The sequence below is a fragment of the Petaurus breviceps genome, unplaced genomic scaffold, assembly GCF_028583685.1.
Source record: "Petaurus breviceps papuanus isolate PSGF00001 unplaced genomic scaffold, PetGlider_PUasm1.0 214, whole genome shotgun sequence".
NCBI lineage: Eukaryota > Metazoa > Chordata > Mammalia > Diprotodontia > Petauridae > Petaurus > Petaurus breviceps.
Window position 1 is genome coordinate 2778580 of NW_027185863.1, and position 17293 is coordinate 2795872.

Genomic DNA, 17293 nt, shown 5'->3' on the forward strand with positions numbered 1-17293 from the left:
TTATAAAATGGTGATAATCCTATTATAATTAATTATTTAATTATTAATAATCTTACCTCGTATAATGTTAAGGGCTATGCTTTGGAAACTGTTAAACTCTACATAAAAGTCAACTATTGTTATTCAGTATTCTTAAAAGATTTGTAATTTCATAAATATGAGTATTTTATCCACTGTTGCAGATAATAACTTCCCTTTGCCTTTGTAGATGTTCTTCATAAATTTCTATAGCAAAAATAAAACAAAACTTATTACCACATGACATTCTGGTAGTAAATGTTAGCATTCCAAAGTAGTTTTTTCTCCAAACTCTCTAGACAGCCTACTGATGAGTCCAGACTAGCCAGGGCTTTTGACTTTCATTGACAATAGCCTCTTAAGATCCCAGGGTTGTGCCTCTATAATGAGGCATAAGGGTGATATCTTAGTGGAAGGGTATTATTATTATTATTATTATTGTTATACTAATATAAAACAAGCTCTATACTTTTAATTCACTTAATGTATGCTTTTATATTTTCTGCTTCTTCTACCTTTATTCACCTGGTACCAGAAAAAGAGTGAAAAAGAGTAGAGTTTACCATAGTGGAGCATATATACTTTATATTATGTTCCAAAACAGACCTGTTTAATGTTTTATAGGATGCTCCATTTCTTACTTTGTGAATTTTTATTGTAATTATTTCTCACTTCCCAAATGGAGTGCTCACCTGTTTGCTGTTCTATAGATACAGAAAGAAACCAAATTACCACTTCATAAAATCAAGGTAATCTTTTGTTTGAGAATTCTTAAAAATTCTGTTCAGAATGCCAGTAGGAGATTAATGAAAGTAATAGGTTAAGATCTTGTTGGTCACACTCTATGCATATTAAGTAGTTTATAGCAGTGTCAAGAATACTTATTCTTTGTAAACATTTCAGCTGCCAAGTATTTTAAAAAATTATTCTAACTGTTGTTACTTTATTTAGTATTTTCTTCATTGTCCTGTTTCCATCCTTCACATACCCCTTCCCTGTGTGTCATTATTCTTGCTATATTTGTAATTACTGCCATTAATGAAACTTTATATTAGATATGCTTTATGTTACATGCTTTACACATTTTTGTTGTTGTTCATTTGAATTTCACAGAATCACAGACCTCAAAGGCCAACTTGGCCAACTTTTTTTTAACAATTCCCTCTGTAATATCCTGAACCGGTGGGCATCCAGCCTTTGCAAATTATACTACATCCTTGGCAATGGGAGTGAGAAAGAGAAAGACACAGGCATACTGATAGTTACATTTCAGGCCATGAGTATGACAATGAAAACATTTGGACGGGTAACCTGTGATAGTCATATCCCACCCCCAGCACTACTAACCTATGAGGAGAATAAATAATCTCATCCTTCTCCATAATCTCCACAATGAGAAGGATTGTGTCTTATATAAGTAGGGGTCCCTCTTCAGTGTATAGTAAAAGATCTGACCTCAAAAATTCTCTCAAGGACATCTTCCTTATACATGGGATAAAGTAGTTCTTTATAGGCAAGTTGACATGTAGTGGTATGAGCAATGAAAAAACCTGAATTCAAGTTCTACATTCTCTATGAACATAAGCTAATCAGACAATCTCTCTAGACTCCCATTTTCTTATCCACAAATTGAGGAGTGTTGGACTAGATAATATCTGTGGGCCCTTCTAGCTGTATCTCATTTAAGGGGAATACATGGGCTTCTTTTTCCGTTCACTGGAGTTTCAGAAAGCATAGATAACTTTATTTCTATTTTATTTTTATCAAGCAGAGGTTAGTTAGAAGAGTTTGAGTATATCCCATTGAATTTTTACAGTGGATTCCCAATTTGAACTCTAGTAGTTAATTTCTTAAAGGCATATATATATCTTAACCAAATAAAATTTTATCATTCAGTCTAACATTGCCAGCTTCTAAAATGGATTTTACCCCACTGGTTAACTAACTCCAACGTAATTTGAAAATAATTTCTTGTGGAGGCTAAGTGGTGCAGTGACCTGAGTTCAAATCTGGCCTCAGATACTTGACACAAAAACTAGCCATGTGACCTTGGGCAAGTCACTTAACCCCAATTGCCCTCCAAAAACCAAAAAAAAAATTTAATTTCTTTAATTTTTTCAATGGTTAGCTTAATCAGATAATGATGTATTATGCATCTCTATATGAACGTGATCCTACAGTCTATTTGTTAATTGAACATTTTACAGTAAATATATTTTTTTTAATTTCCCAAGGTGGCTAGGTGGCACAGTGAAGAGAGCACTGGTCCTGGAGTCAGGAGGACCTGAGTTCAAATCTGGCTTCAGACATAAATACTTAATGGCTGTGTAACCTTGGGCAAATCACTTAACCCCAAATGCCCTGCCTTCCCCCCTCCAAAAAGCAAAAACAAACAAACAAACCCATTCCTACAGTGGTACTGAGTTTCTGTGGACTTTAGAGCGGTTGGGGAAAACTTTCTCTAGAAGGTGGGTTTTTTAGGTGGGACTTAAGCCAGGGAGGTCAGTAGTCTTATAAGAGGAGGGAAATTATTCCAGACATGGAGACAACTAGAGAAAATGCCTATATTGAGGAGATAAAGTGTTTTGTTTGTGGAACAGTAAGGAGCCCAGTGTCAACCGGATCAAAGAATATGTGTCAGGGAGTAAGGTGTAAAAAGGCTGTAAAAGTAGAGGGGAGCTGGGTTATAAAGGGCTTCTTAAATTAAATTTTATATTTAATTTTAGTTTACATCATTCATTTCCACAAGATTTTGATTTACAAATTTTCTCCCCATCTTTCCCCTACTTACCACCCGAAACAGCAATCCCACTGTATACCCCCTCCCCCAATCTGCTCTCTCCTATATCCTCCCCCAAACCTCCTCCAATGTTCAAGTAGGGCAAGATGGATCTCTACACCCCAGTGCCTGTGTATCTTATTTCCCAGTTGCATGAGAAAAGTTTCATAAGTTACAATTATCGTTTTTCCATGTAGGGATGTAAATAGTTCAACTTTGATAAGTGCCTTATGATTTTTTTTCCGTTTACCTTCTCTTGCTTCTTGTATCTGAATGTCAGATTTTCTATTCAACTCTGGTTTTTTCAACAAGAATGATTGAAAGTCCTCTATTTCACTGAATGATCATATTTCCCCCTGAAATATGATACTCAATTTTACAAGGTAGGTGATTCTATTTTTAATCAAATGCTTTATTAACTTTTAGTTTACATCATTCATTTTTGCAAGATTTTGAGTTACAAATATTCTCCCCGTTTTTCCCCTATCCACCACCCCAAAATAGCGATCCCACTGGATATCCCCTCCTCCAATCTGCTCTCTTCCATATTTTCTCCCATTCCCCCTCTGACTTTACAGTAGGGACGGTGGATCTCTATGCCCCAGTGCCTGTATGTCTTATTTCCCAGTTACATGTAAAATAATATTAATAATAGTGTGTATATATATATATATATATACAATTTTAAACATTTGATTTTAAAACTTTGAATTCCATATTCATTCCCTTCTTCCCTTGTCACCCACCCTCACTGGGAAGATAAGCACTTCAGTATAGGTTGTGCATGTGTAGCTATGCAAAACATTTCCATAGTGGATATATTGTAAAAGACTGACTATATTTCTCTCCCTCCTATCCCACCTCTCACTTGTTCTGCTCTCTACTTTGATCCTGTCTCTTTTCAAAAGTGGGTGCTTCCAACTTCCTGCCCGTCCATCATCCTCACTCTCATCCCCTTCCCCCTACTCTCCTGTAGAGTGAGATGCCCTATTTAGTGTGTATGTCATTCCCTCCCTAAGCCAAATTCAGTGAGAGTAAGGTTGACTTATTCCCTTTTGCCTTCCTGTTCTTCCCCTCCTTTGTAACCATCTTCCCTTGCCTCTTCTATATGAGATAATTTACCCCATTCTGTCTCTCCCCATCTCCTCTCATTATATTCCTCTCTCACCTCTTAATTTCACCTTTTAAGTATCATCCCTTCCTATTCAATTGGTCCTGTGCCCTCTATGTCTATATACATATATACACACATTCACATATATATATTCATATGCCCTTTTACACAGATATATATATATATATATATATATATACACACACATACATTTCTATTCCCTTCAACTATTCTCATATTGAGAAAAGTTTCATCAATTACAATTATCATTTTTCCATATAGGGATATAGTTCAACTTTGATAAGTTCCTTATGATTTCTTTTCCCTGTTTACCTTCTCATGCTTCTTTTGCTTCTTGTATCTGAATGTCAAATTTTCTATTCAACTCTGGTTTTTTCATCAAGAATGCTTGAAAATAGGGGCGGCTAGGTAGTGCAGTGAATAGAGCACCGGCCCTGGAATCAGAAGTACCTGAGTTCAAATCCAGCCTCAGACACTTGACACACTAGCTGTGTGACTTTGGGCAAGTCACTTAACCCCAGTTGCCCTCCAAAAGGCAAAATAAAAATAAAAGAATGCTTGAAAGAACTCTATTCCACTGAATGACTATATTTTCCCCTGAAACATGATACTCAGTTTTTCTGGGTAAGTGATTCTTGGTTTTAATCCCAGCTCCTTTGACCTCCGGAATATCACATTACAAGTCTTTTGATCCCTCAGTGTAGAAACTGCCGGATCCTGAGTTATCCTGATTGTGTTTACTTATAATATTTTCTCCTTGATCTGGGAACACCAGAACCTGGCTATAATATTCTTAGGAGTTTTCTTTTTGGGATCTTTTTCAAGAGGTGATCATTAGATTCTTCCAATCTCTATTTTGCCCTCTGGTTCTGAAACATCAGGGCAATTTCCTTGAGAATTTCTTGAAGGATGATTTCTAGGTTCTTTTTTTGATCATGGCTTTCAGGTAGTCCAATAATTTTTAAGTGATCTCTCCTGGATCTATTTTCCAGGTCAGTGGTTTTTACAGTGAGACATTTCACATTGCCTTCTATTTTTTTATTTGTTTGGATCTGTTTAATAGTGTCTTGATTTCTCATAAAGTCATTAGCTTCCATTTTCTCCAGTCTAATTCTGAAGGAAATATTCTCTTCAGTGAGCTTTTGAGATTCTTTTTCCATCTGGCAAATTCAGCTTTTTAAGGCATTCTTCTCCTCATTGGCTTTTTGAGCCTCTTTTGCCATTTGAGTTAGTCTATTTTTTAAGGTGTTATTTTCTTCATTCAGATTGTTGACTTGTTTTCATGATTTTCTTGCATCATTCTCATTTGTTTTCCCAATTTTTCCTCCACTTTTCTCATTTGGTTTTCAAAGTCCTTTTTAAGCTCCTCTATGGCCTGTAACCAGTTCGTATTTTTCTTTTTTCCAATTTGTCAAATCTTTATTGGGTAAGTGGGGAAGGTTGATAGAGTCCAGTTTAGTCCTTCTTGATACCAGCCTTTCTCATGGATATTGCTGAGCTCCTCTCTCTTCCTCTTGGCTAGAATGTGAGTTACTAACCCTTTTTTTCATGAACTTAAGGGCTCGCTTATCCTTGGAAACTTTTAACAATTCCATGGTCCGCCTTTCATAAGGGGCAAATCCACATACCTTCTGGATCATATCTCTCACAAACTTTGTGTGTTTGGTCAAGTGCCCACGGCAGCGGCAGTGTCGCGGCTTCGAAACGTTTTTCGTAACTTTGTGGCTCTCGTTGAGGCCCACAGCTATGGGGTACCAGATAGCCATGGCTGCAGTGCGTAGCCCCAGTGGCAGCCACAGCAGAAGGGAGGAGAGAGCGTTGAATTCTAGGATATGTAACCTACATTTCCTGGTCTTCCAGAGGCAACCCAGTTCATATTTTTCTTGGAAGCTTTTGGTGCTGGAGTTCTGACTTCATTGTCTTCCTCCTGTTCCATGCTTTGATCCTTTTTGTCCCCAAAATAGAAATCTAAAGTCAGATTGCTGTGCTTGCTTTGCTTCCTTTGCTTGATCATGTTGCCGCTCAGGTACTTGACTTTTGAGGTTTTTGCCACAGTAGAACTCTGCTTCCAGAGAAGAGAGCTTTGTCCCAAATCATAGGGGTTTTTGCAGCTGCTGGAACTATTAGTTTGGTGCCCTCTCTGAAGCCCCCACAAGCTCTGGCACCTGGTTACACATCCCAGGACAGGGATCCAGATCCAAACAGGTTAAAGCAAGAGCTGGTTGTTTGGTCCCCTGGTCGCTTGGTCCTCCTACAATCTACAGGCCAGGAGCTCTGAAGCAGCTATGTGTCAGTGGTCGCCGTGCCTCAGCTGCTTCTCCCTTTAGGGGCAAAGACCGGACCGCACTCCTATACTCCCTGTTACCAAAGTCTAGTATGTGACCTCTCACTTTTTCTTTGGCGTTTATGGGTTGATAATTCTGGAAACCACCACAGCTGCTGGTGATCTACTCTCCTGAGGTCCCTCTAGCTGCAGATGGTCGGGCTGCCCTGAAGCTAAAATCAGCGCTCAGGTGAGGCTGTGCTCTGCTCCCACCACTCTGCGATGAAGCCTTCTTGCTGGCCGGGCTGCCTTCAGCAGGAGGTTTGTTTCTCTGTTGTCACTTTGTGCATTCTGTATTCCTAAAGTTTGTTTAGTCTCTTTTTTCTTGGTATTTGAGGTGGTTATGGGGAGAGCACAAGGAGTTTTCCTGATTCTGTGATGCCATCTTTGCTTCTCCCCCTGGAAAATCACTTTAGAAGCTTAGTGGAAGATGAATTGGAGTAGGGAGAGGCAGGCAGACTCTCCAGCAGGCTGTTGCAATGTGGTGAGGTGATAAGGGCCTGCAGTAGAGTAATGACAGTGTCAGAGGAGAGAAGGGGACACCTTCAAGAGATGTTGCAAAGAAGAAATTGATAGTCCTTGGAAACAGCATGGATATGGGGGAGTGAAGGGATAAAGAGGAATCCAGGATGGCTCCTAGATTGTGAACCCGAAGAACTGGAAAGATGGTGTTGTCCTCTATTGTAATATGCAAGGTAGGGGGTGGGGAGGAAGGATAAGTTCCGTTGTGCACATACTGATCATCTGGTCACCACTGCTGGTCATCAAATTTGTAATATCAAATGGCAGTTGGAAATGTGAGATTGGATGTAAGCAGAGTTTGGGGCAAGATAGATAGATATAAAAACCATTAGCATAGAGTTGATAGTTAAATCCATGGGAGCTGATGAGATACCAAGTAAAGGAGTAGAGAGGGAAAAGGGAAGAAGGCCCAGAATGAAATTCTGAGGGACACCTACAGTTCGAGGGTATGACCTGGAAAAAGATCCAGTAGAGGAGTCAGAAGGAGTGATCAGAGAAGTCAGAGGAGAACAGGAGAGTGCGGTGTTCCAAAAACCTGGAAGGAGCAGAGAGTGATCAACGGCATCAAGGTACACAGAAGTCAAGCAGAATGAGGACTAAGAAGAGGAATGGCCCTGTATTCTTGCTTGCAAGTGTCATTTGAGTGTGGACCTAATGAAGGACTGTGTCTGTTCTCTGAAGACTCATCTAGCTAAGTTTAGAGAAGCTTATTATCAGAAGGTTATAATTTTTTTTCCTATTATAGGAGCATATTGAAATCCATGGGTTTCTGTGGCTATCTGTAGAGTTTTAATCATTGTATTATGTGTTGGTAGAGAGAAAACCCACTTAGATGGATTCACAAACTTATCAAGATATTACTCTAGATGGAAATTATTTCTTCTTCCTGTATTCTTTTAATAACACATTGGAACCATCCTAGTACCCATCATATTCTAAATTGTTATATATTATTTGCATATCTATTTAAAATATCTTTCTAGATTTTAAGCATACGAGATGAGGTCTTTTTTATACATTGTATATAGTAGGCATCTAAATGCTGTTTAAAAATTTAATCAAATTGACAATTTAGATGCTTTGTTTATTTCTAGAGAGCTATTACCTATCTCTTCCCAAGTGGCTTATTTGAAAAAAGGGCCAGACCAATTATGAAGGTATGTTAATTTTATTTACTATTTAAAATTTTTTTCATTATACTTTTTCTTGTTATGTCTGTGATTAATGTACCTTTTACTTGCTTTACAGCATCCTGATGACATTTTCCCAAAGCGTAGAGGTAAGTATGCTTAGGACCCATTTGCTTTTTATATCATTTCTCTGAGGCTGTGTTATATATTGTAAAATGGGTAAAATTTCCAAAATAATTTTTAAAGGTGTAAAAATAATTCCTTTGTTTAAAACAGAAGCAATATGACTACAAGTAAAAAGATAAGAGTTTAAAGAACTATAATTTCCTAAGGAAACCTTCAAAAATACCTTCAACAATTAAAAGTTTAGTCATAATTTTCTTGTATAGGGAATGGACCCACAATTTCATCATAATTTCACTGGAAACTCCCAGATGAAGGAACTTCTCTACTAAACTAAGTCCAGGCTCTCTACAAGTAGAACTCTATACTTTACAGAGTTGCCTGTGGCACTGAAAAGGGCAAATGACTTGCTCTGGGTTACACAGCCATTATCTGTGAGGTATTAGAACACAAATCTTTATGGCTTCAAGGCCAACTCTTCACTCAGCCATGCTTCCTCTCCAGTTTCCTCATATATTTATTTTTATTAATCTTTTAAAATTAAGTGAAAATGTAAAAATTCACTTAAAAAATTAAAATTTCACAAAAGGAAATTATTAAAAGTCCATATATGAGTAGTTTAACAACATTGCATAGTAGTATGGGATTATATTTGGTGAGTTTTGTGTTGTTGTTTTTTTTAATTTTTTTGTTTTTTGTGATACTATGGTTTCATGGGTGCAATGAATTCTACCTATGTAAATAAGTAGTTGCTCTCCAACTAATTATCTTAGAGAGTTACAGAGATAGGATAACATAGGTTACCAGATTACAGAGAATTCTCCATCAGAGGCCACACTTGAACCCAAATTGTTTTGACTCTGGCTTTCTCTTTATCCACTATATACCACACTGCCACTCATCAAATTTAATATAATGTTTCATTGTGTTAAAGGTCCATGTTTTTAGTAATTTTTTATCAGCTTGTTCAGGAACACTTTCTTTTATTAAGCAATTTGATCTAAACTGAGACTGACTAGATAAATTAAATAGATAGCCATATAAGACTATGTGTTTGTGTGTGTATGTGTGTGTATATACAACAACACATACACATGTATGTACATATAATATGTCAGATATACTCATTTTATGTTTCATTTTACACATACATAATTCTTTTTCCCCCTGTACTTGGAAAAAATAAAATCTAGAAATGTCATAATTCAAGGGTTTAGATGGTTCCCTAACTTCTACTCTGACTCCATAGCATTTATAAAGCCCTTTCTGTACTGAGTCTCCTCTTTTCTTCTGTTAAAAGCAATGACTACTATCTTTGATTCGACCACTTTAACTAAAAATGAAAGTATGGCATCTGTCTCTTTTTTTAAATTAAAATTAGATTTTTGTGTGTGAAATTCTACTATGCCCATGAAATTAAATTAATTAAACAAGTAAACTTAAATCAGAAACCATTATTGTGAAGAAAGCTGTGTGACTCTAAAGCACTTTAGTTAACATATCTTAGGGCAGATGAAGAGGTAAAATATTGGCTCATTGTAGGACAGCCATATATGTAAAATATCCATCTCTCAATACCAGTGAATCATTATCTTGGCAAGTAAGGGGAAAAAGTGACTGGTGAAAAATAAAATACCAAACCTTAAAGTCAGTATTTCATAGAATCAGATAATTTGGGAGTAGTAGGAAACTCTACAGTCATCTAGTCCAACCCCCAAATGAAAGGAATCCTTACTTTAACAGCCCCCTCAAGTATTTATGTCCAGTATCTGTTGAAGACTTTCCAAAGAGGATTAACCTACCACAAGTCTATTTTTGTTATGGACATCTCACACTCAAATCCAAGCCTTTTTCAACACTTATTTACTAACTATGGAATATAATTAACCTCCATTAGTAAGAGAGGGAACTTTAATTAAGTGCTTGCTGTATGCCAGGCTGTAATAGTAACGGAATTTAAAGATCCCCCTTGGTTTTGGGGGGGTATTGTGTTAAAACCCAGAGCTTGTGAATCCCACTTGTGGGATGGACTTATTGATAGGAAAAGAGAGTGCTGAACTGGGAGGAGCTGGTGACGTAAATTTAGAGAGACACAAGAAAAGAGAGAGGCAGAAGAACTTTTTGGAAGCAGCATCTTGGAGGCAGAGAGAGATGGAGAGGGTTGCTGAGGGCCAGTTTGAATTGCCCAGGACTTTTGAGAACTGCCACCCAGAGCTGCCAAGGACTGAGGAGACATGGCTGCTATGCTGGTACTTTGTCTGTTTTGATGTTGTTTTGCAAGATTTGTCCACTGGTGAAAGACAGTCCTGTTGTTGTAGAGGTCTTGGAACCTTGCTGTTGGGTCAGAGCTCCTGAGACTGTTCTGCAGACAGAGAGTGAATTCTGTCCACTGGTGAAGGACAGTGCTGTTGTTGCAGGGGTCTGGGAACCTTGCTGTTGGTTCAGAGCTCCTGAGACTGTTCTGCAGACAGAGAATGAATTAATGAAGACACTGGCAGTGTATCTTGTGGCCTTGCTAAGCTTTGTCTCCCCAGGAACAAAGATTGCTGAGAACTTGCCTCCTGGCAAGATGAAGAAAAGACCTCCATTTGGGTATTAAGTGCTGTGCTTAAACTTGTTGTAACTTAAACTTGTTGTAGATTCAATTGTAATCCAAGGGTGTGGAACTTTTGACTTCTTTGTGCTCTGTGATTGAACAAATGAATGTACTTTACTTATGATTGGAAACGAATCTCCATTTGAGAAGAGGGGCTTTGTGATGGACTAAATGAATGTACAGTCTAGGGGTGGAGTAGTATTTAGAAGAGGGACTTTGTGATTGATTAAATCACAATGTAATGTCCAGGGGTGGGGTAGTACTTGGAGATTATTGAATTACACTTGGTAAATGCTGTATTTTGAATTATGCTATATTTTGATTCCCTCTGTTCTTAATTTGTCACTGAATAAAATGGAGAGCACCTATACTGGTATTTTGAACCTTGGAAAGTTGCCTTTGCTTGGCATTACACAGGCACTGTGCTAAGTGTGCTGGGGATACAAATTCAAGCAAGCAGAACAGACTCTGCCCTCAAAGACCTCACATTCTAATGGAGACAGGCCACACAGAAAGAGGAACTTGAAATAAAATGGAAGAGATGTGCTTCTAGAGGCATGGTGGGAAGATAGCTTTTGAGATTCTTTTTCCATCTGGCAAATTTGGCTTTTTAAGGCAATCTTCTCCTCCTTGCCTTTTTGAGCTTCTTTTGTCATTTGAGTTAGTCTCTTTTTTAAGGTGTGATTTTCCTCAATCAGACTGTTGACTCTAATTTCATAATTTTCTTGCATTGTCCTCATTTCTTTTCCCAATTTTTCCTCCACTTCTCTTATCTGCTTCTTAAGGTCCTCTATGACCTGTAACCAGCTCGTATTTTCCTTTGAAGCTTTTGGTGCAGGAGTTCTGACTTCACTGTCTTCCTCCTGTTCCATGCTTTGATCCTTTTTGTCCCCAAAATAGGAGTCTAATGTTGTATTGCTCTGCTTGGTTTGTTTCCTTTGCTTGGTAATGTTGCCCCTCAGTCACTTGACCCCTGGGCTTTTTGCTACAGTAGGACTCTGCCACCAGACAGGGGAGCTTTCATGCCAAACACTGGGGTTTTCCCAGCTGCTGGAGGTATTAGTTGGGTGCCCTCTCTGAGGTCTCCACATGCTCTGGCAAGCTGAACACACACCCCAGGACCTCCACCCTAGACTGCAATCCAGATCCAAGAAGGTTAAAGCAAGAGTGATTACCCCTCAGACTGGTGCTTGGTCCCCCTACACTCTGCAGGCCAGGAGCTGAAGCTGCCACTTGGCTCTGGCTGGCTGTGCCGGTGTCTCAGCGGCTTCTCGCCCCAGGGGCAAAAGCCACACACTCCCATTTACTGGGTCCCAAAGTCCAGACTGCACTGACCTCTCACTTTGTCCTTCACATCTATGTGTTGATAAATCTGGAAACGGCCACAGCTGCTGCTGATCTGGTGTCCCTCTGGCCAGAGGCTGGGCAGGCCCACCCTGGGGCTAAAGCCTGGGTGTGGGACTGGGCTCAGCTCCCAGAGCGCTGGGCTGGCCGATTCCTGCCAGCCTGCCGGGCTGTCCTCAGCAGGAGGTTAGCTTCTCTGTGTCATTTTGTGGGTTCTGCAGGTCCAAAGTTTGTTTAGAGTCCCCTTTTTACATGGATTGGGGAAGGTGGAAGCCGGAGCAGTGGGGAGGTCCTGCTTCTACTCAGCCATCTTGACTCCCCCCCCCCCCCCCCCCCCCCCCCCCCCCCGCCCCAAGGTGGGAGGAAAGCAAGTGACATGGAGACCTGGTTCTAGGCAAGATAAAGCAAAGGCTCATCTCTCAGATCCTGTTAACATATGGGCCAAGTTCAGGTTTCCAGTGGGAGAGATGAAGATGATGGCAAGATGATAGCTTATATACATAAGCTAGTTTGGAGGTGGCTGGGAAATCTCCTTCCTTTTAGTGGAGAGAACAATGATTATCTTTTCTCTGGGAACTAGAATTTCAGTGTGTTCTCATTTTATACAGGTTAAAGGGACAAAACTCTAAGAAAGTTTGGGATTGATGTAAATTTATTTTTAGAAGTGTATCTTCAGTAAACTTAGTAGATGTTAGCCGTTTATCCCAGAAATTTATTTATATTAATATCAGTTTTCTCTAATTTGATTCCAAGTAATAATTGCATGGGAAAAATAATATGTTGTAGAAGTAAATAATTCTGTATCTGGTTAATCTAAAAAAAAGCATGCTTTACAGCTTTTCAAGTCTTTATCAAAAGATGCTATATAGTTAATAATTTGTAGTTCAAGAAAACACTGACTACTAGTCTAGGTATAGATAATTGACAAAGTTTTAAAAGTTTTGCTAATAGTTTATAGCATTACATGGAAGTATATTTGAAATAAAGATTAAATGACAATTCAATTTTCTAACTTAGTATATTATTAAATATATAATACATATTATTAAATATACTAAGCACTAAATTCAAGGCACTAATAAAATCTTTTGAGAAGGGTGTAAGGTTTTACTAAGTCCTTTGCTATATTCTTGTATCATTTTAACATTTATATAATGTTAGGTTTCCTTAATTCATTTTAAATAACATTTTAAAACTATATATTTTTTTTAAGTTGGTTGATTTGATTAATAAGTATATACTGATTTTGTTACTGAGTCTGGTTTGGTGACTTATATAGAGATCCCTTCCTTAGACTGACTATATTCAGGTCCCACTAATTGGTTGATTATTGCTAGGGAAGTGACAGAAACTATACTTCTTCCTAATAAAATGTGATAGGATGAAAAAGGTATAGAGGTGCAGTGAATAGAGCACCAGGGCATGGAGTCAGGAATACTCATCTTCCTGAGTTCAAATTTGACCTTAGACACTTACTAGCTGTGTGACCCTGGGCAAGTCATTTAACCCTGTTTGCCCACATTCTTCCTCTGTAAAATGAGCTGGAGAAGAATATGGCAAACCACTTCAGTTATCTTTATCAAGAAAACCCCATATGAGGTCATGAAGAGTTGGACATGAATAAAATGACTCACTTAACATCAAGGAAACCAGTCAAATGTAGTCAAGAAGGAAAATGATTGGGTAGTGTGATATGTCCAGTGTTTAGTACCATGTCAGATATTCCAAGGCATTTATAAAAGAAGCAGTGATGGGGATGCCCATCATTTGGGGAATGGCTGAACAAGTTGTGGTATATGCATGTTATGGAATACCATTGTGCTATAGGAAATGAGGATCAGATGGTCTTCATATTTACCTGGAGAGACTTAAAAGAACTGATGCTGAGTGAGAAGAGTAGAACCAGGAGAAATTTGTACACAATTACAGACACAATGTATGTGTGATGACATACTTTGATAGACTGGACTCTTCTCAGCAGTGCAGTGATAAAAGTCAATCCCAAAAGACTCATGATGGAGAGAAATATGTGCATCCAGAGAAAGAACTAGAAAGAACTAAGTTTATATCCAGGTGGAAGCAAAATACCTGATCTTTTTCCTTCTCTTATTTGGTTTCGTGTCCTCTACCATTTTTCATTCCAGCTGGTACAATCTGTCCTTATAACCTGACTAATGTATAAAGTAAAAGTATTTACAGATCCTATACTTGACTATAAGCCACCATGGGGGGGGGAGGGGAGGGATGGGGACAAAATGTGAAACTCAAGAAATTGTGGAATTGAATCCTGTAAACTAAATGGAAACAAACAAATTAATTTAAAAAAAAAAGAAGCAGTGATTTAAGAAGAGCAGTACTGAGAGGTATCAATTCCAAGAAGGTATGGGAAAGGAAGAAGAGGTTAAAGGAAATAGGGTTCTATGGCATTTTAATTTAGTTGGAACAGGAGTTAGAAAAATGGGCTCAAAGACAGTTTGAGAATTCAATTACAATCTGTTTTCGAGAAGAAATCTTAAAGTTGGCCACCAGTCAAGGAATCACATTTTCAGGCCCAATTTTCTTATATGGCTTAGATTTTTTTCCCTTTTACAGCTTCTTTAATCCTTTTCTTTATATTTTGATTTGGTTTTTTATTTTTGGGGTTTTTTGGGTTTTTTTTTGCTTTTTGGAGGGGGGAGGCAGGGTAGTTGGGTTTAAGTGACTTGCCAATGGTCACATGGCTAGTAAGTGTTTAGTGTCTGAGGTCACATTTGAACTCAGGTCCTCCTGATTCCAGGGCTGGTGCTCTATTCACCGCGCCACCTAGACACCCCTGATTTGATTTTTATAGACACTTTTTGTCTCCTCTTATCTTTCCTAAATGCTATCACTGAATACATGTCTTTAAGGTAATAGGCTAGACTTTTTAAAAAGATATTTTATTGATTTATTTTTTAACATTATGACTATTTCTGGATATTTTCCTCTCCACTGATAGATCCACTGAGCCCTCTCTTATAACATAGAAAACAGTTAATTGAATCTAACCAACACTGTATCTAACATTGTCTTACATTCTACTAAAGTCAGGTGATAAATTTTATGAGCTGTTCTCTGGGACAAAAAATAGTTTTCTATACTTCTTTGAATTTCTCATTCATATTTTCTTATGGCCCAATCAGATCCCATTACATTCATATACCAGAATTTGTTCAGTCAGTCCCCAAACAATAGGCACCTTAATTTTTCTTTTTTTTTGTTTTGCTACAAAAAAGTATTCCTGTGAATATTTTGGTGTTTATAGAATCTTTCTGTCTTTGGCTTCATTTTACACCCAATAATAGGATTGCTAAATCAAGATATAAAACCAGTTTAGTGAATTCACTTGTGTAATTCTGAATTGTTTTACAGAACCTTTGAACAACTCTGCTAGCAGTATAGCACTGCCTGTCTTCTCACAGTCCCTCCAACATTGATAGGGTTGGGGGTTTTTTAATCTTCTGCCAACTTGATGAGTGTGCAGTTATCATTTGCATTTAATTCAGATTTAAGTTTTCATTTCTCTTTTTAATGATTTAATGTGGTCATTAATAGTTTATGTTCTTTTGAAAACGTTATTCATATCCTTTGTATTAGAAGTGGTTCTTGGTTTTATATTTTTATGTCAGTATATACAAGAATTTTAGTAGAAGTATTTGATGTCAAGTTGTTAGGGGGTTTTCTCCCTCTCAGCCGTCTCTCTTCTTCTAGCCGTATTGATTCTGTTAGTCCAGGAGCTTTCTAATTTTATGTAGTCACATTTGTCTTTTATCTTTTGTGTTTTTTCTCCCATGTTTGGTTAAAAATTGTCTCCCCACCATAGAATTTGTATTTATATGAGCTTTAATATGTTGACTACTTATCCATTTGGAGTTTAGTGTACTATGTTGGGTAAGATCCTAATCTAAACTTAATTTTTGCTAAGCTGCTTTCCACTTTAGATTTTAAAGCTTACCATTTTGTTAAGTTTTAAAAATTTCACAGCTCCTGCCCAGATTTTCCCTACCTCTGCCCATGCAAAGGGGCAAAACACTATGATATTGTAGACTCATACCTTTAGATACAATAACTTGAATTGGTTATTTAATACTCTACTAGAATCATGATTTTATCAGTGCAGGTACTTCACCAGTATAGATCATTATCTATCCATACTTTTAAATCTGTGTGATTCTTTTCCATTTTTTTCCACTAATCCTACGTAGCAAGGCCACAAGATACATTGCCAGTCTCTTCATTCATCCTCTGTCTGCAGAACAGTCCTAGGACCCCTGAAAACATTAGCAAAACCCTCTCCCAGGATTTCTGTAAACATACAAGAAAATCCTTCTTCAGGGCTTCTGAACCAACAGAAAGGTTCCCAGACTCCTGCAACAACAGCACTGTCCTTCACCAGTGGACAGTATTCACTCTCTGTCTGCAGGACAGTCTCAGTAGCTCTGAACCAACAGGTTCCAGGACTTCTTCAACAACAGGACTGTCTTTCACCAGTGGACAAATCTGGCAAAACAACATCAAAACAGACAGACAAAGTACCAGCAAATCAGCCATGTCTTCTCAGTCCTTGGCAGCTCCGGGGGCAGGTCTCAAAAGTCCAGGGCAATTCAAAGTGGCCCTCAGCAATCCTCTCAGTCTCTCTCTGCCTCCACGAGGTGCTGCTTCCAAAAAGTTCTTCTACCTCTCGTGTCTCTCCAAATCTACATCACCAGCTCCTCCCTGTTCAGGACTCTATTTTCATGTCAACAAGTCCATCCCACAGGTGGGATTAACAAGCTCTGGGTTTTAACACAGTCAATTTGAAAACCAAGCCAATACAGGGGGATCTTTATATTCCATTACTATCACACCATTACACCACTGTACAGTCATCCATAGGATATTGATTATTAAAAAAATGATAGCAAGATAGCCAATGAAGTTTTGGAGCCTTCTATTAGTTATCCTTCTCTCTTGCTCCCTGTTCAGTTCACCTTCTTTCTGGTCATAAGCTTCAGTAACTACCACATTTGCAACCTGAGGTTCTGTAGTGCTAGTACAATATTTACAGCACCAACCGTGACTATAAATATTTCCTCAATCACAAAATGTAGCAGATTCTCCATATAGAGGACAGAACCAAAACATTTAGACGCTAGAAAACCAAATCCCCAAACCAGTAAGCCAATTCCATCATAATAGTAATGAAGTTAACAAGCCATAACAACACAGAGAGCCACAGCATCCTTTGAGCCTTCCCACAAACCAATACAAGATCAATATTTACTCACAAACCTCTCTATCTCCTTGCCTGAGCATCCTCTCTCTC

General features: G+C 38.2%; 1 protein-coding gene across 1 annotated transcript in view; it reads left to right on the plus strand.

Moving 5' to 3' along the window:
• Window positions 1-17293, plus strand: part of MRPS9 (mitochondrial ribosomal protein S9) — a 121474-nt gene that overhangs the window by 57980 nt on the left and 46201 nt on the right. The window contains exons 3-4 of the mRNA XM_069093959.1: window positions 7872-7934; window positions 8026-8056. Of these exons, the coding sequence (XP_068950060.1) occupies window positions 7872-7934; window positions 8026-8056 (94 nt within the window). The remainder of the gene's footprint in view (window positions 1-7871; window positions 7935-8025; window positions 8057-17293) is intronic.